General features: G+C 38.1%; 1 protein-coding gene across 1 annotated transcript in view; it reads right to left on the reverse strand.

Annotated features, from left to right (window-relative positions):
- The window catches only part of COL4A5 (collagen type IV alpha 5 chain), a 78,925-nt gene that overhangs the window by 16,668 nt on the left and 38,281 nt on the right, over positions 1–23,976 (reverse strand). The window contains exons 12-37 of the mRNA XM_042825403.1: positions 23,635–23,670; positions 23,496–23,537; positions 23,297–23,389; positions 21,004–21,057; positions 20,841–20,897; positions 18,654–18,698; positions 18,506–18,559; positions 18,288–18,329; positions 17,680–17,812; positions 16,683–16,856; positions 15,529–15,612; positions 14,222–14,314; positions 13,626–13,696; positions 13,235–13,426; positions 12,666–12,834; positions 11,950–12,042; positions 11,747–11,851; positions 11,127–11,224; positions 10,710–10,860; positions 9,968–10,081; positions 6,058–6,225; positions 5,117–5,206; positions 4,468–4,617; positions 3,091–3,189; positions 2,003–2,092; positions 1,233–1,372 (exon numbers count right to left, since the gene is read on the reverse strand). Of these exons, the coding sequence (XP_042681337.1) occupies positions 1,233–1,372; positions 2,003–2,092; positions 3,091–3,189; positions 4,468–4,617; positions 5,117–5,206; positions 6,058–6,225; positions 9,968–10,081; positions 10,710–10,860; positions 11,127–11,224; positions 11,747–11,851; positions 11,950–12,042; positions 12,666–12,834; positions 13,235–13,426; positions 13,626–13,696; positions 14,222–14,314; positions 15,529–15,612; positions 16,683–16,856; positions 17,680–17,812; positions 18,288–18,329; positions 18,506–18,559; positions 18,654–18,698; positions 20,841–20,897; positions 21,004–21,057; positions 23,297–23,389; positions 23,496–23,537; positions 23,635–23,670 (2,637 nt within the window). The remainder of the gene's footprint in view (positions 1–1,232; positions 1,373–2,002; positions 2,093–3,090; positions 3,190–4,467; positions 4,618–5,116; positions 5,207–6,057; positions 6,226–9,967; positions 10,082–10,709; positions 10,861–11,126; positions 11,225–11,746; positions 11,852–11,949; positions 12,043–12,665; positions 12,835–13,234; positions 13,427–13,625; positions 13,697–14,221; positions 14,315–15,528; positions 15,613–16,682; positions 16,857–17,679; positions 17,813–18,287; positions 18,330–18,505; positions 18,560–18,653; positions 18,699–20,840; positions 20,898–21,003; positions 21,058–23,296; positions 23,390–23,495; positions 23,538–23,634; positions 23,671–23,976) is intronic.

The following is a 23,976-nucleotide window of genomic DNA, read 5'->3' on the forward strand; positions in this document are numbered from 1 at the left end:
CTAAGCAAATTTTCAATTGCTATTAAGAGAGCTGAGCATTTTCTCATTCTTTCACAATAGTGCTGATGCAACTCACCAGGTCCAACTGCCTTGCACATAATACCTGTGCGATCCTGATGCATTTCTTTTTAACCCTAAATTGCTATGCTCACATACCAGTTCATTGACTGGGCTTTCCCCAATTTTTTTGGTAGTTTGATATTCAAAAACCAACGACAGCTTTTAAAGTTTTAGCCATAAACAAATGTTAAATCTTAAAGGTTATTTGGGTTACCATAAACACATCTAAAATCAGAAACGGGTTGAAAGCACGGATATAAGGAATGAGCAGTAATTCAGTAAAATGCTTAAAAGTAGAAGGAAAATGAGCTAATTTCTGAAATTCCACATAATTGTATGCAGGGTAATCAGAAACTGAACAAAACAGACAGGAGAACTTTGATGTTCTATAAAAAAAAAAAGACATGGTCCTGGGTAACCTGCTCTAGGTGACCCTGCCTGAGCAGGAGGGCTGGAAAAAGTAGCCTCTAGAGATCCCTCCCAAATTCAATCATTGTGTGATTCTGTGAAAATGCAATCAAATGTTAAGAAGCCAAGATTCTTTTACTATGCAGTACCCCATGACAGTGGGAAAGAAAAAAAGAAAAAATCCAACAACTGCGGATTTAAATCATGCAACAGTTTTGCTAAAGTAATTGCTGCTCAACAGCAATTCCAAAGCATCAGTGAAATCAGCTAAATATTCCTTAAGTCTTTTCAACAATTCTTGAAAAATGACAGAAAATATATGTATGTTAGTACAGAAGTTTTATATTAAAAATTTTAAACAGCATTAATAATGACATGTCATTCCCATAGTAATTTATTCTTAAATGCATAACCTTAACTTTTTTTTCCCCACAATTAACAGCATCATTAGACATGGGAACAAAGACACTTGTATAAATCCATATCAACTGTCACAATGTCACTGAGTATCAGTGCAAACTGGAAAGTCTGGCAAACCATCTTCAGCTCTCAGCAGATTAAATTATACAAATTTTTATCCCCAGTAAAATTATAAATTTCTGCTTCTACCTGAGAAGAACAGACAACAGGAAATCTTGCTTGTTCTTAATATATTTATATACATATTTATTATTATAAATATTAAAATACAGTTCTAAAAAAAAAAATCAATACAGACTCTGATTTCCTCATGTAAATTCCTATTGAAAATTTTGTAAATGTACCTTTGGTCCAGGCAGACCAGGAATGCCAATGCTTGAAAGTCCAGGATCACCTTTCTCCCCTTTCAGTCCAGGAAATCCAGCAGGCCCAGGCTGCCCTGGACGTCCTGCTATTCCCTGGCTGCCTTTACTTCCTGGGGGACCTGTCAGAAATATAAGATGCAAGTTTTATCAACAGAAATAAATCTTCTGCAGTGGTTCAGAGAAGTCACTCAAATTATACCAACTGAACTAGACAGGACTAACAAACTGACTTTGAATAACTGATGTTCTTTAATTTTTAATAACTAAAACAATTACCTAAGATCTTTCATGGGTTTTTCATGAGATCTCTAAGATTTCTTTTTTTCCATCCTTAACATACACAAATCCAAACAGCTCCTTTTATTACTTAGGCACAATCTAGTATTACAAGAATCAGAAACAGGAGGTTTTGTTTCAGTAGGCTTTATAGAGACTCCTTTCCCTGCTATGCTTGTATCTGATGTCTGTCTAATGAAAACTGGATTTACTGAATCATCTTTTTTTTTTTCCTCAACTATTTCACAGAATGGAATCTAAGAAAAAACGGAAGTTACAAAAAGCAGATCATCCTGCTTCTACTTTTGCAAACACTTTAAAATTATGTGCAATATACTTGGTATTTGAATTTTCTCCTGGGCATTCCCATTTAAATGAATTCCCATGCGTTGCACAGAAACGAGTCCACTTTTGTATTACAGAAATGAAAAGCTCCAGCCTAAATGAAGTAAAATAGGAGCACAAGAACTAACCTGGAAGGCCCATCTCTCCCATGGCACCTTTTAGCCCCGGAGGTCCTGTTGGTCCTGGCTGCCCAGGAAGCCCCATGTCTCCTTTGATGCCTGGAAAAGTTGTGGGTTTAGTTAATTAATGACAGTAATTAAAAGTTTCTGATATTAATATGCCATCATACAAATATGTTTGTCACCTAATTACAAAAGGCAATGGATTTGGAGTTGCTTTAGGCTTCAAGCTTCTCCTACAAACTTTTTCCCCATCTGCAGAGAAAATTTAAACTTCTACAGTTCTTTGCCAAGATCTGATTAGAACAATTTCTTCTTTGTTCTGGAGATGAGTCTGATTAAATGGGTCAAATTTCAGCCTACGATTTAGTAGCAATCTGAAATAATTGAGTACCACTGTGACCTGTCTCTTGTGAACTGTTTTGCAGCACGAACACGTTATTTCTTTCTCATCTGCAATAGTAGTAGCTTTTATTAGAAAGTTAAATGTGACCTACAGTGTTCTAAACTAGCATGAGTCCTGGATAGTTAAAAAATTCCCAAAGCCCAACAGGATATTTAGAGCAAGACCTACATCAGACAGTGAGCAAAGATCCCAGATTTCGGATAATTTGAGGTAACTATAGGAAGAAGTGCAGCAAAACAGAATTTGTTTTCTTGATCCTCAGAATTCTTGAAACCAGAGATGTCACATCCAGACAGCTTTCACATTACACTCAATTGGCCATCCAAAAAGTGCAAGTATAGCAATTCATAATGTAACATTTAAACATAAAACAAAAAATGCAAGTCCTGCTGGCAAATCCTGCAGTCATTTTGGTTACTCAATCAGCATGCACTTCTCCAGTCAACCCAAAGGCAGTCCTTACCTTCAGTGAAATCAGCTTAGAACTGCTTTTGGTTCTGACCAGAGGAGAAAGCTCAAAGCACTCTGCTTGGATAATAATTTTGAACAGCCCCAATCTGTGCAGCAGTTTTAAGTGCAAATCTTTAGGCTTTCCTTAGACATGCCTGTATTAACATCCCAATCCCACAATATAAAAATGCATGAATATTTTACATAACAAAACTATCCACCTGAAGCCTTGTTTACTTACCTGGCAACCCTGGTGCACCTGGTGGACCACTCAGTCCTGGTGGACCTGGGTCACCTGGGAGACCTTGATAGCCTTTCTGCCCTGATAAACCAGGAATACCTTAAAGAAAAATATACATTTCATTATTATTATTAGGACTACTACTGGATATTAGCTTTTACATTACATTATAGGATGTTTACATGTATGAATGAAAATCCAAATTGGGATTTTTCTTCAGTAAACATAATTCCTCCTACATTTGACCAAGAGAAGTATCACAGGACAAAAAAAAAATATTACTACTAATAAATTTTAAATGACTACTAAATGAAAACAATATGCTGCATGTAGTGTAAAAAGTAACTTTTCAACTAACGTCAGTACACTTCACTCAGAAGGGACTCTTCCTGAATGAGCAGACTCTATGCTAACCTCTTCAGATTATTCATTCAGATTACTGATAAGCGTTTAATTACATCAGTACACCCAAAGCACTTCAGGATTGAGCTGTTATAAGTAACACAGGTATTTTGGCAGATTTTTTTACAACTACTATGTGGTTACTATCCCATACAATAAGTTTGTGCTGCCATACTGGCATATTTCAGTTTGGTTTCTACAGCTCTTGCTTAACAGAGAAAAAAAATAAAAAGGCAAGTGACTTAGGAGCTTACCTAGGCTTCACAGAAATTAATACAACAGATAAATTAGCACATAGTGGCTGGCATCCTGGTTCCCTCTAGGGTAGAACATTTTTACACTTCAAGACTAAATTAGAGTTCAAAGACGAAATCAGAACACTTGTGGGGAGCGAGAAAGGGGGAACAGAAACGCAAGCAAGAGAGAAAACAGACTGGAGTGAACTGAGAAAACCTTCAAGGCTTCCAGCTTCTTGAGATGACACACAGAGATGACATTTTGCTGAGCTGAGGGTAAGCTTACAGAGACACCCAAAGGGAGAATTTGGAGGCGACGCATGAGCAGATGACCTGCGCAATTCCATCCTACAAGGCAAAATCCCAAGGGCCTGAGAGACAGCAGCAATACAGCTAGCACAGCAGCCATGACAACTATCTCTCATCATACTTCGGAATAACAACAGAAGACTGAACCCTAACTCTGGCAAGAGCAACTTAGTGCTATTACAGTATAGCAGTAGACCAAATAACGTAATAGTTAATAAACAATAAATGTGGTTAATAAAAAAACCATGTGCCGTACCTTTGTCATAGAATTTAATAAGAAAGTTTAAAATAAAAGAACCTGACTCAATTTTCCTATTCTGAGTTTATTTTTTTCTGTAAGAAAAAATGAATTATAACGAGTTCAGTTAGAGGTCATTGTTATCTACAGGGCCAAGCCACTTCCCCAGAATCCACAAACAAAGTTCCATACCTGGAACACCCGGCTCGCCCTTTTCTCCTTTTGCTCCTAGCTGCTTTGGATCAACTTTTCCAGGTGGGCCTGGCAGGCCTGCTTCACCTTTGACACCTTTCTGTCCTAATGGCCCAGGAGGCCCCGGCGGGCCAGGCAATCCATTATTACCTATAGTAGGTAAAGACAACAAAATAAAAGAATACAATCCATATGGTAAGCTAATGTATTTCTAATTCTTTTTCTTACACAGGTTGACCATGACTTATTCATGAACTTTGAATTCATTGAACGATCAGTTTATAGAAAATTCTCTACAGCAACTTAAGCCCTGCGGACTGCATGGGGATGTCTGTGTTCTGCAAGCAGGCAGTCTGTCAGCTCAGAGGAAACAGCTGCCTGTGTGACCCGCACTGAGAGAGCCCTACTTGGGAACCATCAATCCAAGGATAACATTTTGAAAATAGGTGACGTTTCATGACATCGATTAAAGACTGACTGAATGCTAAGGCTTAAAATTGGAAAGCAATTACAAATATCAGAACTGTCAAGATAGCACACAGACCCCAGTAATTAATTTGTGACATTAGCATTACAAAGCCACTTTCCACACAGGACATGGAAAACTGCATTCTGCATTCTCTTCATGGTAGGATAAAACAAACAGTACCTTTCAAGCCAGGAAGGCCACTTCTTCCAGGAGTCCCTGGTGGCCCTGGAGGCCCAGGGGCTCCCATGACGCCCATCTCACCTTTGGCACCTAAACATATTGAATCACCATTGTCATTCCAAACAAAAAGGCAAAACCCATCAGTACCTAACATTAACTTGCCTGTATCTTTATGGTATTAATGAACACATGCATATAAAGCCCAAACTATGTTTTAAGGAAATGACAAACACTTGGTTCTTCATTCACCTAAATTAACAGAAGAACACTTGACAGTATTACCAATTTTTCCACAGTTAAGTCCTAGAAAGAAAATTTGCAGCGCACTGTTCAGTAGAAAGTATATTTAGAACTCCAGTAAGTTTAATTCTCTGGTTTGAAAAATAAATACTTGCTTGAAAGTAAACTCAAATTTATTGAAAGCCAAGAAAACCATCACAAATACACTACTTTAAAAAACTTCTATGTGCCTCCCCCCATGCATAAACAGAAATCCTCAAAACTTGAACTTTCTTGTCCAGAGGGAAAAAAAGACTGGTATGACTGAGTAACAAACAGAAGAAATTAGCATTTAAAACTATGTGCTGGATCCAGCTGACAGCATTTGTAATTACTTCCTTAAAAAAAAAAACACAAACAACCTAAACTGTAGCAATGACTGGAAACGAAGTCAGAAAATAAACAAGAACGTTTTTATAATGAAAATGATAGATTTCACTTTTGCTATGAAACAGTAACATGCAGAATAGTGTATCAAGCTAAAGGGAAGAGCGGAGAGGTGAGAAGGAGTTGAATGCAACAACACTATGAAATGTAATAGTTAATGTGTATCCAACTTAAAACAAATAGGATAAACACGGAAGCTCTGGAAGCCAAGCATAAGAAATATCCACCTGTAACTACAGTTTGGCCTTTGTCACAGGAAAAAAAGGTGAACTTACCTGGAAATCCAGGTATTCCATCCCGGCCAGGTGGACCAGGTGAACCCTGAGGGCCTGGGAGGCCAGGGGGTCCTGGATATCCTGGGGTTCCTTGGTCACCCGGAGGACCAGGAACATCGAAGCCTGGAGGACCTGGATCCCCTTTCTCTCCTGGTACGCCCTGCAACCCTAGGCAATGTTAAGATACAATCTTTTAGCCAAAAAAACAAGGCAAGGCTGAGATCTGCGTGTCTCTGGGCATTGTACTGGAACAACAGACCAGTTTTCGCTGCAATATATTCCTAGCACTGATGAAAACCCACAAATTCTTTTAAAGCTATGTATTTTTAATGACTTCCAGGCACTAGAGGCCTTACTTCCCTGAAGATTTTCCTGAAGAGATGTACTAAAATTTTAACAAGCTGTAGCAAACACTGAAGAAAGGTGTTTCTTTCCTTAAGTAACCATTTAATTCTGATTAATACAGTAAATATCTATGATTGATTAGATTGGTTCGTATTTTATCATTAAATATAAGGAGATTCTCAGAGGTATATTCCATTAACAATTCCATTTTATAACATTCTAAGAAAACAGCTGAATATTTTTGAAGGATAGCAAAATTCTACACTGCATTACATTTCTCTTAGTGAAAAACATGAACTGTCAGAATATGTTCAACATTGTTTAATGCTAATGATTCTGAGCTTGAGGCAGTGCTGAAGCAAGCAGACAACTTGTTTCACTTCAGTGCACTGTATCAGAGATGGTACATACTCTTGAAAGGCAAAAATTGGCTCTTCTTAAATCTGAAGCTAAGGAAAAGCTTTGGCAAAGAAACCACAGTAGCTGGGGACCCTGAGTTTCTATAAGCCAAAGAGTTAAAGCACATTGGGAAGCTGAGACAAGTAGCAGTAAGGAGTTGTAATAGTTGTTAAGTTAGGAAACAAAATAAAGCACATACAAGTTAGAGGGAAAAAAAAGCAAACAAAATCCAAAACAGATCTAAGTACAAAGAATACAAAGCTAACAAGAGTTTGCAGACTGAAAGGAAATCTGGGGGTCCCAGTTAAAGTGCAGCCACCACCATACACAGAAACAAAGTAAGGTATTTTCAAGTACTAATGATACATTCTTTTACAAACTGCACTGTCCCCTCTCTCCATGTCTAGCCTTCCCTTCACAACTGAGAGGAGCAAGATGTTTCTGAACTCCTACCTGAAACTATCATTACTATGTACTGGCTTGGGCAGGCACCTCTTGAAAACCACAGTGCATCCTATCAGACAGCTTCTTGTACCTAGTAAATTCCTTCAAATAGGGATTTTCAAAAAATATTTCTACTTTAAAACAATTACAAGAAAAAAACAAACAAAAACAACCCACAAATCAAAACACTCAGTATGTGGGTTTTTTCACTGTTTCATTTTCCAAATGTATATCTTACACTTGCCCAGATGGTTTATTGCACTTTTTGTGCCTTAGCATAGTGTATTGAGATGTGAAACGTTACGCCACAAGGTCACAAATACAAGGCAGTGTTATTCTAACAGACCCCCTCCCAGCTGCAGAAACAACCTTAAGAATGATGATGTGACGTGCACTTTTCATGCTAAAAATGCAGATCATGTTTCCTTGATGGTGTAGGCTGCAGACATCCATTTGTTAATTATAAGCATGCTCTCTATTGGCAGTTGATTACCACTGAACTAAACTATGGAGTCATGTGCCTGGAACTGCTTACTTTGCAGAGAATAAACAAGGATGGTTAGGGATTGTGCATGTTCTATCAGCAAGTTGGGGGGAAAAAAAAGACCAAAAATGACAAAGTAACTTTCAACCTAGTAATACAACTAACTCAGTATGTACGATGGTAAAGATACTTTGCAAATATAAATTTGAATCAAATTTCTAGTTCTCAAAAGTCTGAGCATGTCATAATCAGAATAATATAGACAATAAATTATAGATTAATCTGCTACACATTAAAAAAAAAAGGTTACTGCAAATTACTTGAAGAAACAATGGTGCAGAAAAAGGAAAATTTTCCAAACTGCCTGTAAAGCAGGGCCCCAGAAATATTACCCTAACATTGCATCAAGTAAAAGAATCAAAACAGACTTGAAAGACAATGAAACAAGGGATGAGAGATAGGAAGGTAAAGCACGAAACAGAGAAATAACACTGCTAGAGGGAAGAACAAGGAGTTCTCAAGTGGGGAATCAACCACACAAGTAGGTTTCAGAGGAACCACACCATTAGTAGCCACAGTAGCTGGTAAGTACAAATATGAAGAGTGAAAACATAACCACTGTGGTACATCAGCTCCACTGGTAATTCTGCATTTGTCAAAACCGGTATTTAGCAGAATATCACAATCACACAAAATCCAATTCTGGCCAGTACCTGAACACATGTTACAGGGAAAGCAAACAACATGCATTGGATGACACATACAAACCTATGCTAACATCTCCCCCCAGCAGTACACACTCCAGTTGCCTTCTGCTTCAGCTCAGCATGAAGAGCAGGTTTAGGTTCAGGAGAAGTATGGTTAAGCACAGTAAGGCAGGCAGAGGACCTGTCTGATAGCTCAGGTCTGTGTGCCTTGTTCAGACCTCTTTCTGTTTCTAGCTCTTTAGCACTCAACACATTCAAGACATGCAGGTGCAGCAACCACATGTTCTTTTCCCAATTGGGAAATTAGTGAAAAAATATGTTTGAGGGTCATATCAACAGAGAATGTGCTAACTGTGGTTACTGTCATGCACTTACAACATCAGGGGCTGGTGCACAGCAAGACCACACTGAGTGCAGGAATAAAAGAACCTCTCTAAACAAGCTCTGTAAATTACATGCATGCACATGTAATCTTCGTGTACAGAGAGAGAACACATATCTTCATCTATCAGCAGTCATTTTACACAAAATGCAATCAAGTCCCCTTTAGACATAGAATTCTGATTATCACTATCTTTACATCTTACTTTGTTAATCTACTTTAAACCTATCAGGACTCATAAAACTTGCAGGCCTTACAGATTTAAGAGAAGGAATCAGAACACCCTGAATTCAGAATTTCTGAAAGAGGAATTCTAAATGTGTTTTCAAGATGTACTTATGGCAAATTGAAGGTATATGACCTCTTCTACAGTTCTCCTCTACAAAATAATGAACAGGCTAGTTTAGAATACTCATTCTTTCTTCCTCTCCATTAACTGAGTAAAACTGTGCTTCAGCTTCCATTGTAATAAAAAGTGCCTAATCACATAAGTGAGAACCTGAATTACTCTCCTGACTTCACCCTCACCATTTAAGCAGAGGATAACTAGCACTGTATAGAGGATTTAATTTGTTTGCTTTTTTTCCAAACACACAGATTTATAGACAATAATGAAAAGAAACAGTTTAAAAACATCTGTCACCCAGTGAACTTGGAATACAGAGTTTGGAAAGATAGAAAGCTGTTTTGGAATTTAGGAACCATCTTGCTATTTGAAAGCAAAGAAATAACAGCACAACACAGGTATCTAAAGGCAGCTTTCCTCCTTTCTCTGTCCCCAGACCTCTACACTGACACTGTGCTACCTTCTGTCTTGTCCTGGAGTGTAAATATTGTGAAACTCCTTTACAGAGATTGTGTCACAATCTGTATACAACATTTCCTGGAATCTCTGCTGAGGCAGAGAAAAAAAAAAATAGGTTTTACAACCCAAGCTCTGTATGTCATGAAAACAGCAAGTTTGAATATGTTTCTGATTTCAGTAAAAAACATTGCACTAAGTTTCGCTCACTTCACTGTCAAGACAGCCAAGCCAACAGACACGAAATTTCCATTTTTCTTTATCTATCTGCTCAGAGGGACCTTGAATATTCCATATACCTGCTTGAAGTATGTCAACACTGAGGGTACAATTCATATGCATTTTACCTGGTGGGCCAACAGGACCTGGTGGTCCTGGAGGTCCAGGTGGCCCTTGGCCTCCAATGCCAGGGATGCCTGGTGGGCCTGGAAGGCCTGGTGGTCCGCTTGGTCCAGGGTCACCTAAAAGAACATTCTTGCTTAGTTAAATAGTGAACTCAATTCAGAGATTTTTACTTTTGGATGCACAGTAATGCTTGCATATTGTTTCTGAAATCTTGTTTTTGCAAGCAAAATAAATATGGATCTGATATAGGAAAAAAAAATACACCTCAAAGGCAAGCCAGAGATTTGCTCTCTCTTTCTCTCTGGAATATACAGAGTTTACATTTCTATACTACACAGGGACAGATAGTTGCATCATAATCCACACCTAACTTAACAGATGCTCCTTAGTAAACTGGACATACTCCACAGTGTAGTACAGGTAATTATTAATAGAACAATAGGAGTTCATCAGTTGCTGACACACTGTTCTTCTACGCACAGAGTATCAAAAATGACCATTACCCTACTGCAAGTTTTACTCCCACAGAAACATGATTTGTCTCTAGATGACAGACTTTCAGAGACTAACCCACAAGTTGGTATCTACTCTCTTGCTTACTTGCCTTTTGAGAATACAAGTTTCCTTTTACACAGGGAACTCTGCTTTGGAAAAATGGATTCTGAAGTAATTGCCATGTGATTCCTATTGCATTAACAGTTTTTAAGCTCAAAAGAGAACAGAAAAGGGGAGACTTCTCTATACCTTTTGGTCCTGGAGTTCCATCAAAACCTGCCCGTCCTGGAAGTCCAGGGTTTCCTGGGAAGCCAGGATCACCTTTAGGTCCCTGAACTCCTTTTATGCCTGGTGGTCCTGGGGGTCCAGGTGGTCCTGGAACTCCAAATCCACGATCCCCCTGTAACAAATTCAAATCACCAGATTTTAAAACGAAGGTTTCTGAGTTTAGTCTCTCCTGGGAAGTGCTAGAGCAGTAAAGAAGAAACACACATCATCTCAAGAATTAGTTTCTTTTTGTTTACACTCATTCAAGCTTCAAGTAGAGATTTCCTCACCATGAAAAGCTGAAAACAAGAGGTGAGAACCTCCCTACCTATCAAACTTCACAGATGCAAAAGAACTTTCAATAAAATGAATCTTTACATTAAAAAAGCAAGCACAGACCTTCTGGCCTGGGAAACCAGGTGGTCCTGGAGGTCCATCTAGGCCAGGGCGACCTGGAGTTCCTGGAGCTCCGGGTGGGCCTGGAGTCCCTGGGAAACCTACACAAGACATAATGGTTAGGGCAGCAGAGGAAAAGATATCAGAGAGCATCAGAACAACTCTTCCAAAAATGTTCAGGTAACATGAAAAGTGATTCCAGAAAAGCTCCAGGATAATCAGGAAGTACCCTTTTGGCTGAGACAGCTTTGAGTATGCAGTCTTTTGCACAGAGGATCTGTGCTCTCCTCTGATCAGAGTCCCACTCGCCTTGCTGTGTGTTCTAACACCAATTATAAACAGTTCACATCCGGAACAATAAAATCCTGAGAGAACATTTGGAAATCATTTATCAATAGCTCAATCTTTCATAATTTCTCAAAGCTTTTTCCATTTGCTTTTGCATCCTTGGATTAGTGAAAAATGCAAGCTACCACAAAGGAGCAGTACAGAGATCAGAGGAATGAGAGCTCAGCACATGGTTTTCTTGCTGCCATTTCTGTAAGTCTAAAGATGTGAAGAGGCACAATCCTCAGCGTCCCCTCTTTCAGATGTTAAGTACAGCAACATAGTTGCAAATATACCTTTTGGGCCTGGTGGACCTGGAAGTCCAATGCCAGGAATACCTGGCTCTCCCTTTGCACCTGGGATGCCTGATAAGCCACGCTGACCTGGCTGACCAGGATCCCCTGTAAAAAGAAGAAAGTCAAATTAGTTACCAAAAATCAATCATAAGGAAAACAAACTGCTCTTGGAATCCCATAGACTGGTAAAGTTGCTGCTTTACCTGGAAGACCTGGGTCACCATTTCTTCCTGGAGGACCAGGGGGACCAGGAACTCCTGGTTCTGTAATAGTCTGACCAGGGTCACCTTTTGGACCTGAGACAGAAAAGAATAAATTTATATCAGTCAATGGAATTTTCTTCTCTGTATTTGAGTAGAAAGAAAAGTTGCTAGCCATATCTCAGGCTTACAAAGAACATAAACACCACAAAGACTTTACCTAATAGGCTATCTGACTCTGAGCCCCATACAGCACTTACAGGCTTAGAAGCATTATTTATGTAAGAATTTTCTGGAAGATCATTTTTTAGCTTCCTCCAAGGTACCATGATGTGAATAGTACTTTCCATAGGCAATTTCAGTACAACTTGCTTAGGATCTGTGCAGCTGACAAAGAAGTAACAAAAGCTAACCCTTGTTTCTAAAAGCAGTTGTGGTCACATCATAATTAAGCGTACACATGGAAGATACAGTGCATTTCTACTCAAGCAAATTAAAAAGTAGAAGCTTCTCTAGAGGTCAGAGCAGAAGGGAAAGTTATATTCCTATAGTAATATGAAATTCCAGCTCACTTTGCAATTCTGTGGTCACTTTCAGTAAGGGAGCGTACAAATGCCTTTGAGAAAAGCTTAAATGCAGCATTATGTTCTGAGAACTGTCCAGAGCCCATGGAAAAAAACTTACAGCTTCTGTTCAAGAACACACAGAGACTAACTCACCAGGAACTCCAGGAGGCCCTGGACGACCTGATACACCTTGGATGCCCTTTTCACCAGGTGAACCTTGTGGACCGAAACCAGGAGGTCCAGGAAGCCCTTTGTCTCCAGGAAGACCTGGTACTCCTGGGTCACCTGGAATTCCCATTTCTCCTTTGAATGCAACACTGCCCTGAAAATAAAAACAGCAGTATAAAAAAAGGGGAGCGTTTGAATTATTTAATTTCCTCTGCTTTGAAACTATTTGACAACTTTCTTCCTTCTAACCTGCATGGCCATTAGCTGTCAGCATCTTAATAACATGGTAAAGACAAGACTTAAACCTAATTAATTCTTCATGCTATGTAGGTGAAATACAGAGAACAATGGAAAGGACCAAGTGATATAATCTAAGAGGCACTGACAGGTGGCAGGGACTACTCAGTGTATCATCACTAGATTAGCATCTACCGAAGAGATTTATTGAGTTAATCACATTAAGAAAAATCTGCATTTGTCAGTCCTCTTATCTGCACAATCCCAAATGCACCCAAAACATGTATCCAATCAAGAGATCATAAAATGGGACTCACAGGCTCCCCTTTAGGGCCAGGCAGACCTGGCAATCCATCTCGTCCAGGAGTGCCATCTATTCCAGGAAGACCTGGAGGTCCAGGGAAGCCAGGGTCTCCTTTGTCACCTTTCATTCTTGGTGAAGCCAAGACATCCCCAGGGTCTCCTTTAGGACCAGGTCTCCCAGGAGCACCTGGTGGCCCTGGGAATCCCTGAGGGAAAACAAATAAACAACTTCTTTATCCTTTCAAGTCATGTCTGAGATTGGCACAACATAGGAATTGTGTTCAAACTAGCTAAGGGACACACCAAAAAGTATTCATATAAGACAAGAATTTGTACACAGATCTATCAGACACAAGACAAATGAGATGTTCTGTTTTCTCAGTGAAACATAACAGAGCCACTTACTGGTGGCCCTACAAGGCCAGTTAATCCTGGAAGCCCCTTTTCACCTTTTGGCCCAGGAAAACCAGGAGAACCTGAGTAGTGCAGGAAAAGATAAAAAAGACATTAAAATATAGAAGCTGTAAATACGAAACACGCTGTTTGCACAAGATAATAGGCTAAACTGTTTAAAATCGGGTAAGGTTTAGTAAGTGAGTTTGATTTTACTTGGGCAGAACAAAACCCATAACTCAAAAACATTCCACTTAAAAAGTTCCAGCTCTTCTATCATTCAGAAACAGCAAGTAGCAGATTTTTTTTTCTCTTTCAGCTAAATCTACAGCAAGCCATGTACCTTCAAGAGGCAGAATGCTTGTAAGCCTGTCTTTGATCAGAAAATTACTATTTTTGAAACTAGATTTAAAAAAGTGAGTGCTTATTTTACACATATGCAGCCTGTTTCCTTCTTATAGTCCCTAGCTGGGTGAGACAGGACACAAGCCACCTATATGCCTGAGACTGCAACTGTGCATCTGAATTTGAACACAATAAACAAATACTCAAATTTGAAGTGGCTTAGTGGAATATATTATGTAAAATAGTGAAGACTACAACCTTACCTGGACTACCTGGAGGTCCTGGTGGTCCTCTCTCACCAGGAGGCCCAGATATTCCAGTTCCTATACAATTGAAGCATGTGTCTCCTTGGTCACCTACGAAGAGTTGCATTAAAAAAAGAATACTTGAGCATCAGATCTCAGAAGATATTAAAAACTCTTGCTACTGATCTGTAATATCAGGTCCAAAATGACAATTTGATGTAACAATTTGATAACTTAAATATCAGAATGCTTCCCTGATGAAGGCAAAACTGAAGCTTTTTGGTCACTGTGAATCAGGCAAATAATATATATGGTTAGAATGTATTTAGGGTAGTGTAGTATGAAACAAAACAAAACAAAAGCTTACAAAAATGAAGAATAAAACTGAACCTTTTTCTTGGCAATTAGTCACCTTTACAGTAGGGTCTCAACACTTCAAACTAAAATCCCAAAACACATACACTAAAATCCTGAAATTTAATTAAGATCCAAGAGGGCAAAAATCAATACTGGGGATGTTTGGTTGACTTGACAATACACTAAAAATGCATACAATTAAAACAAAAAAAGTAGTTTTTTCCACAAAGTTTAAAAATTTCATTCACATACAGACTTTTCTATGACATTTACCACTGTATTAACTAAAAGACTTCATTAAGGTTAATCAATTAATCCTTACAAAATCCATGTTTGAAATGAGTACAGAATTAAGTGAGATGCTCAAAGTCATCTAAGATGTCCATGGATGAGCCAGGAAAAGATTCTCACTTACCCATATCAGCATCCTCATTGCAAGGTTGTCTTTTTGGAGACAAGGATACACATTAAAGATACCTTTCTTTTCCTCACCAAACAAGCAGACAAACTCATTCTAGACTGACCAACCCAAATAATGAATCTTCTATTTAGAATTTCAATGCTGCTTTCCTTACAAAATGTTGCGTTTATTCATTAAGTATAAAATGTTCTAACATTCTCACATGGAGTTGGCAACCGCTGTTACAAGTATTTTGAGATTCTATCTATCTGGAAAGTACTTTAAAATCCAAAGCTACATTTCACATTAATGATTACCCATGCAAGGCTCACATGCAAATTGGTTACACCCTCAGTCACTTTGAGATTCCAGTGCTCTCATGCTAAAGGAGAGGCTATCCTAAGTCCTAACAAAATAGACTTCTTACTCATAAACACAAAACATCTACAGTCAACCCTACCAGGAAGAGGCACTGTTTACCCTTATTTAATGCAAGCTTTATACTGTTTAACAAGCTTTAACAAAAAGAGAGGAAAAAAAACCCTAAAATATAGCCATGGTACTGCACCTTTTTGGCCTCTCTCTCCAGCAAAGCCTTGTTGCCCTGGAATTCCTGGAGGACCTGGTGGACCCCGCTCACATAACCCTTCACCTAAGAAGAAGCAGGAAGGATTTCATGATCAAACTGTATTAGAATACATGCATTCTGCTAAAAAAAAAGAAAAAAAAAAACAAACAAAAAAAAAATTACTTTATATATATATATATATATATATATATACAGGACTGCTACAGCTCATGAATGTAATCTAAACTCAAAAGAAAACTATCTGTTGATACTACACAACAGTCATCAGTTTCCTGCAAAACCTCTTTCCCACAGGCTGTACACGTCCACCTCTACACTACATTTAGCTTCAGACCATAGAAGCATGTGTATGAAATGTAATCAGTTTGAGGAGACTCAAGATGCCAATGCCATTTAGACACTGGATTCCTCTTTGAACCATGTTAACCCCTCTCCATCAGTTCCATTTCTCAACTCCATCTCCCATTCCCTAGCTTTCTTTTCCCAAAAAGAGACCGGAGCTTTCATCCTAAACGTCCGCTAGAATATTTATCAAATTACACTGGAATTCTAACTCTCCTAGTGTCATAACCCCTCCAAGCATTTATTAGATGATATCATGAAAATTGAGTTTACTCAAGAAAGCATTAAAGTGGTTACCTCCTGCTCTATGTGGAAATTTTAGTGTGATTTTCATTATTTGGATTAAAAAGGATTTAACATCAATTGGGAAAAAATATTTGATTTTATACAGCTAGGCTGGAATCAGTCTGGCCCTAGAGGACTATCATCACTGTGTAAGTTCGCACAAAGGTCCTTCAATCTGATAAGATTTCTCTTCCTCCAATCTAGCTGAATGTCACAGATCAGTCAAGGCAGGGCTCACTTGAAGTAGAAAGAGACACAATAAAACCAGAGTTCAACCCACACCAAATTCTGTAATCATCTAGAGTACATCAGTTAGAACTCTCCTACAAATGTCCTGATTTGCGATGTGAGTGATTTGGGAGGCTGTATACAAATAGCTTGGAATCTCATGGGCTTCAGCTGCTGGTAAATCATATATTTGGAGGCAAAGTTAACAAAAAAATAAACAATAAATGAATGTCAAAAAACTGTTCAGTCTCTTTGTTGTCTATATGGTAATCACTTACCAGGAGGAACAGATGGTGCAGGTGGTCCTGGAGGACCTGGAGGCCCTGGAGGTCCCCGTGGTCCATCAAGTCCTGGTTGTCCAGGAATGGAAACACCAGGTAAACCTGGATCTCCCTTCTGCCCTCTCTCACCAGGTAAGCCGGGTGGGCCAGGAGGTCCAACAGTAGTGATCCCTAAGATGGGAAGAACTCAATTTCCTTAGAGCTCAAAGGTTTAAGCTATTAAAATGTTTAAACTACCCTTTTTATAAAGATGACATTGACATGAGAAGAATAACATGCTACAGGTAAATCTATATCTTTCCATGCAAGTACAAGTAATGCTGTAATATTTTTTTATGGAAAGAAAATCTGCATGTTGATGTGCACTGTTTGACACACACATATTTTGCATTTTTCAGACATCTTATTTGAAAAATTGACCCAAGATTCATTAACTACACAAACTTTTACAAAGAAAAAACATAACCAGGACATGTGGAAGTGGGGCTGATGAAAAAAAAAAAACAAAAAACTTACATGCTGCAACACTACAGCCATTTTCTGTACATATATAAGATAAACACAGGTGTCACTATGCATTCCCACTGTAGTAGGCTCAGATCACCTCTTTGTTTAGGACTGGTCAATCTATACCAAAGACTAGATTTGATGGCCAGGTACCAGATTCCAGTACACAACACTTTCTCTGAATAATGCAATGGATAATGTGCGTTATAGGTAAGAGATAAGACATAAATTAAGCCCAAGGCCATAAAGCTAGTATCTGTTTGACAGCCTTGATGATTAGTGTTTTTTGTTCCCCACAGCAGGTAATGAATGTTCAGATTTCCTCATACTAATTCCACAATCTAAGAACATTTAAAGGTAGCTCTAAGTAGTTTTGCTTTCACTTTTTGATTAGTCTATCTGTCAAAAGGAGAGCAAAAAGACCACAAAATTAAACATCCATTCATACATTTGAATATACAAATTGTTTTTATGCTTGTTGTCCTACCTGGAGAACCTGGCAAGCCAGGTGGGCCTGGCCTACCAGAGAATCCACGCTCCCCTTTGGCTCCTGGGAGTCCTGGCAATCCTTTGCTACCTTTTGGTCCCACTGTTGCATCAATGCCTGGTCTTGTAATGACCTGTAATTGTTTCACATTTATGTGAAAAAAGGCTTCAATTACAAGGCAAGAAAAGAGTTGGAAACATAAAGAGATGTAAGGGAAGAAAAGATCAATGTCCTTTGAACTTAATTCCAATGACAGGGTATTCTTCCCACTTCAATGAATTAACGTAGTAAAATTTCAGTAAGAAGTTCTCCCCCCACAGAAAGCATCTTTACTGTCAGGAGAACACTGAATAAACTTCAGTGAAACTTTCTCAATTTCTGCTGTTTTGAGGTTATAGTCTAGCATTGTTTTTGTAAGCTAGTCAATCTCAGAGCACAGGATCTATTAAGAAAGAGGGATATAATTGTTTCTATCAGTGAGCATATGAAATCTTTGCTGGTTCTGCCAGTTTTTGTTTAGACCTGGACATGCAAGCTCACTGTCACCCCAGAACTACGATGAACTAACGCAGTCAACTAAATGCAGAAAGAAAAGATCACCAACTTACACTTCCAGGAGGACCAGGAGGACCAGTGTCACCTTTTTCACCCTACCAATGAAATCAAAAGCATTTTTTACTGCATATTATTATGCAAGATAATAATTGCAGATATTCCTCAACGTTTTAACAGCACAGGCAATGCAATTACTGCTCAGTCAAAACCAAACTCAGTGATGAGAGGTTTTCAAGCTACTATAGTAATGATGACAAATAACTTGGCACACCTTTTCACCATCTCTTCCTGGAACACCATTTACTCCAGGTCCACCAGGTAAACCCTTCAAGAAAAGAAAATAATTATGCTCAGACCTTCTCCATATCAGAAGAAAAACTTAAAGATCTGGTGAGATTGAAAATGTATGAGGTACTCACATCCCTACCAGGCTGACCAGGTTCTCCATCTTTGCCCGGCTTTCCCTTCAAAAACAAACATGCATGGAAATAAAATGCTTCAGTGGTGAAGAAATCTTGTGGAAATAATTTACTGACTACCCATTTTTCAAAAAAACAAAACAAAACAAAACAAAACCACAAAAACAACCAAACCAAAACCAAACTCTCCAGAATGCAGTTCTTATGATCTATAGCTCAACGATACTAAACAACTATAATCAACTGAGTTATCTTAAAGGAGGTTTTCTTCTTGAAAATGAGAGCACAAAAACACAAGTCTTAAAAAAAAAAAAAAAAAAAGTGACCAAATACAGCATAAAACAGTATTAAATTAACTATTACTGATTCTTTGCGTTTAATAAACCCCTTTAGCATCAGAGAAACTCTTTGCTTGGAATACAGATCCTAACTTCCTAGACGCTACATTTAATTAGGAGATTAGTGTACTGTGACCATTCAAACTAAACCCAAACATTTGTGTGTTTAAATTTTAACTCTCCCTTAAGCTAAATGCAATTTTCCGAAGAACACTTCCAAAATAAGAAGCTGAATTCTGCTCAGAGAAGTGACTTCAAAAAAACATGCATTTTTGCTAAACAGGTACACCATTGCTACAGTGAAAGTAGTGCCAGATCCATTTTACTCCAACCCATCCATTGGAAGAGTCAAACATAAGTCTGCTGTTAACATTACAGAATGAGAGACAACCAATGGAGCTTGACTACACTACTGATGAAGCTTCACTATAGTGCCATGATCAACTCTTAATCAGTAAGAAACTGATAATAAGAGCAGACAGATACGTGCACCAGGGTATACTCTGATCTGTGTAGTCTTGAATATTAGTGATTCTGATTCTCAAAAATGAACTAAATTGAAATGGGTTTTAGTCATACAGAGTAACATGGAATGCTAAAATACAATTTTAAAGTCACTTAACAGCAAAATTGCATGTTGAATACACAACATTCAGATGATAAGAACAAATACGTTGGTAAATAAGCTTTTAGCAGAAGGCATCTCTTGCATCCCTTCAGGATTTCTATCCTTTTAGGTCTTTGCAAATATATGTGGTTCCCAATTACTTTTGCAAAGAAAAGCAACTTGGCAAACACTACTCAAAATACAACAAGAGCCTCGGCTTTGTAAATCTGCCTAATTCCTCACGTGCATATGAGAAGACAAACCAAACCTCGCCTATAAATCTCAGCAACTAAAAAGAATTTTATCTACAATGCCAAAGATTTATCTTCCACAGTGTTTAATCCCTATGGACACTGAAAAAAATCTATTGCCAGCTTGTTTCTAAGCAGTGTTTATAATACAGTCTGATTAACCTGTGCAAGATCTGTGTCTTAGTCTTCAAAGGGGCCCATTATGTTGATGTAACTATAAGTTCAGAAGCTATGAAAGTGAAAATACAGATTGCTTTGAGCTGGTCGCTGCTTATATTTCTTTGCTAGTCCAATTCATGTTATTTTCATCCTACTTCTTAACACCTCTGATCGTCCTCAGATTTCCTGAGCTGTGATATTAAAATAAATTTCAACTTCAGGATGGACAGAGTGTACACAGAGGAACAAAGTGATTAATACTGTCCCCAGATGCAGCTAGCCTGACTCGTCCCGTCTCCAGTTAGTACGTAAACAGAAGTGGTTGCCTGAGGTGTGATAAATGGACTTTTGGTCCATTTATCCAGTGTTCAGAGACTTCTTTTAGTGGCTTATCTTACAGATAAATACACTGAGAATGAGCTTACACAGACCATCCTAAAAAGACCTCATGCTGCTTGGGCAACTCAGCAAATGACTAACTGAATGAAGCCTTCTCTAAAAGGAAATAGGAAACCACTGTTTCAGCCAACTAGTCCAGGAACTTTGAAGAAGTCTTCCTTGTGTAACCAGATAACATCATTAAAATCAGGTTTTCTTGTGTCTAAAACGAAGATGTACATGTAGATAATTCTATAAGAAAGTCCTGAGATATCCACATCTAGAAGCACTGCTGAGAACCAGATGCATCACAGACTTTTTTACCAGGTTACAGGAAAAAAAAAAAAAGTTTATTACCCAGAGGCTGAACGCCTCACCTGATTTCAACATTTGCTTTATTCTCAAAGATTACATTGATTGGAAAAATAAATGTTTGGTTGAATAGACTACTTACTCTTTTGCCTGGCTCTCCTTGCTCACCTTTTTCACCCTTTATGCCACCGGGAAGACCCTGAACATATAAACATAATCTTAAATTGAGCCCATAAGCCTGTGCTGAATTAATTTACAGTTTTTGAAGAGATGCAATGAAAAAGAACTAGAATAGGTCTACTCACAGGAGGGCCTTGTGGCCCTGGAAGTCCTGGTGGCCCTGGATCACCTGGAATACCCTGTCAAACATGGACAAAAGAAAAAGAGGATTAAAGCCTCCATTATTCCATAGTGTCTCCATTTTATATATATTAAATATATATATAAATATAATATAAAAATATATATTATATATATAATGTATATATATATACACACACACACACATTTATACATATATATATATATATATATGCACATATTCTTGCTATCATTTAGAATTCCAAGGAGCCACATCAATCCTTCACTTGTGCAGATCTTCAAGTGAAACTTTAATTTTTATTAAATGTTCATCCTGATTATTTAGATGATTCGCTCCACTAGGACACAACTGACTCCTGTGGGTTCTGCAGCTGTTGTTCTGGTGGTCTACAGCTGCTATATAATAAGGTAAGGATGGAAGGAAGGATGAAGAAGGACATAAGATAAAGGATGGAAGACAAAAGACAGAAAGAAAGAAAAGAGGGGAACAAATGCAAAATCCTGCTGAAATTACAGGAAGAACAGTTGTTGTTGCTTGTAACTACTGAAATTGTGAGGCCACTAGGATCAATACAGAAAATTGTCACAGGATCTCCACATGAAAAATTAAGGGTTTCTATTTTGTTTTGTTACACCTTTGTAACAATAATCTAGACAAAACACTACAGGCAATTGAATCCACAAAAGCTTTCTGTGCATTTTTATGTTGTTGTTGTTCTCCCCTTCCTGGTGGACTCCCAGACTTTTTAAAAGCCCATCTTTACAGTTGATCCTCACCAGAGATCACAGGGGATTCACACCAGAACCTTGTGTATACTTTACAAAAAAATACATGTAATGTAGAATTTTTTTTACTGATTTTGTTCTATCAAGTATAACCTGTATTAAAACATAAACAAATCTTTAAACTTCAAAATCATAGTGAGTGTTGGTCAAAGATAAATGCTTTATAAGGCAAGTAGCTAGAATGCTTTGATTTTGTACATTCATATACCTGTACTTCAGCAGAATTAGTCCTTCAGATACCCCTGATGACAGAGACAAATGGCTCAGGACCGTAATAAAAATCAGCTGAATATTTACTTCAACTACAGTGCAGTAAAAATAAAAGTAAAAATTAAAAAAATATTAAAAAAGAGCTAAAACCAGACTGAAACCTTTTTAGGATGACTGCACATTGAAAATGTGCCTCAGTGGATACCTTGGTGGTGCTCAATGTTCTTCAGAAATGAAGAGTAACAAAAGATTGTAATCAAGATATAGGGCAGTAGAACTGTTCTGCACTGACAACATAAAATACTGCTGCCTACTAAAGCTTTCTTCTGATGCATTCCTCAAGACGAAAAGGTGAAAAGTAAGAAATTGACCCAAACACAGATAGAAGAAACTAACAGTTCAAAATTACATAGTAGTTCTATCACCACAGTGATATTTTCAAAACAATCATAGCATAGAAACAACCATTCACCACTCTTGCCTCAAAGTATCTGCCTTCAACCTTCTACTGCTTGTACTATTCGGGGTGGTTTTTGAGCACACCACAGAAATTTCAAAGCAAAAATAAAATCCAGGCACCTATAATGACACTGGTGGTGCTCAGCTTGTCTGTAACTTGAACCCAGAATCAAACAGACAGCACTAAGAAATGATCCCCAGTGAAGTAGAAAGGAAAAAACATAACCTCAAAAATGACAACTCTCACAATGACTTTCTGGCATTTACAGTGGGAAAGAACCCATATAAATCAACCAAGAGTTCGAGCTTACTGCCACAGTATGGCTTGATATTACTTTTGAGAGTCCAGAAACAGGAAAAGCACTTATTCGTACGACAAGTAAGAAAGATCTTGTGGCATGACTAAGGGAAACAAAAAGAAAGAAAAAAAAAAGAGAAAAATAATTTAAGCTAAAACTTTTAAGACTTCTTCACAATGGATGACTAAGCTCGTTAATTAATGGGAATCATAATCCCTACAATTTTGACAATCTCAGGCTGGGTGTTCCAAGGGAAGACTTCAACTGCTTTTACCATTACTATAAGTCTCCTTTGAGACAGCTTCTTCCATAGGATAGTTACTTAATAAAGAGAAGTAACTGAGCCAATGTGACTAGCATGCTTTCTATTGAAGGAAAACTACTTAGGCCCAAAACAGTCTGTGCTTTAAGAAAAATAACAGAAGCTCTATACAGTCAGTAGAACGCATGCGTATATGAGCCAAACCAATGCAGACTTCAGTAATCACATCTTGATTATAGATGGATATAGCTTCCCATTTACCTGATCTCCTTTCTGAAACTCAATGTCATTTGGTCTCTTCTGTTCTCCAATTTGTCCTGGTGGCCCTGGAGGTCCTTGAAGACCTTGTTCACCCTAACGTGTAAGAAGATGGCAGTTTGATACAGGTAGTAAATCCCAAAATGGCGAGGATAGGTATTTTGAAAGTGAAAAGCAAACATCATTATCATCACCTACTCACTTTTTCACCTTTAGGTCCTTGGAAATTCAAGCCCATATTACCCTGCAAAAAGTAAATCTTGTCAGCCCTTAGAATTCACAAATGAACAGAAAGAAAAACAAAACAACTCCAACCACCATCAGCAAAAGACGGAAAATACCTTAGGTCCTGGTAGCCCTGGTGGACCAGGAGGTCCCTAATAAAAAATGAAAACAAAAGTTACTCTTCCAAGCACTTTGCATGTCCTCTTGTGAAAAAATGAATTGCTTAGAACTAAACTGCATAGATACATGAGAAATGAGCTCTTCCTTTAAGCGAGATGTTCATTAAAAGATTAAAAATTCAGTCTAAATAAGCTAAATCTTAACTCTCAGGTTTAACGCCAATACGGTCTGCAGAAAGATTCAGGCTAATTTAAAGTAAAAAGAGCTCTGTGAACAGGCTGAATGTTTCAAAGGCATCACATTGAGATGTGCACAATAGCAGCTCCAGGGTCAACTGA

This window comes from Centrocercus urophasianus, unplaced genomic scaffold (genome assembly GCF_019232065.1).
Source record: "Centrocercus urophasianus isolate 14NV4802_14NV808 unplaced genomic scaffold, USGS_Curo_1.0 seq_24, whole genome shotgun sequence".
In the NCBI taxonomy this organism is placed as follows: Eukaryota; Metazoa; Chordata; class Aves; order Galliformes; family Phasianidae; genus Centrocercus; species Centrocercus urophasianus.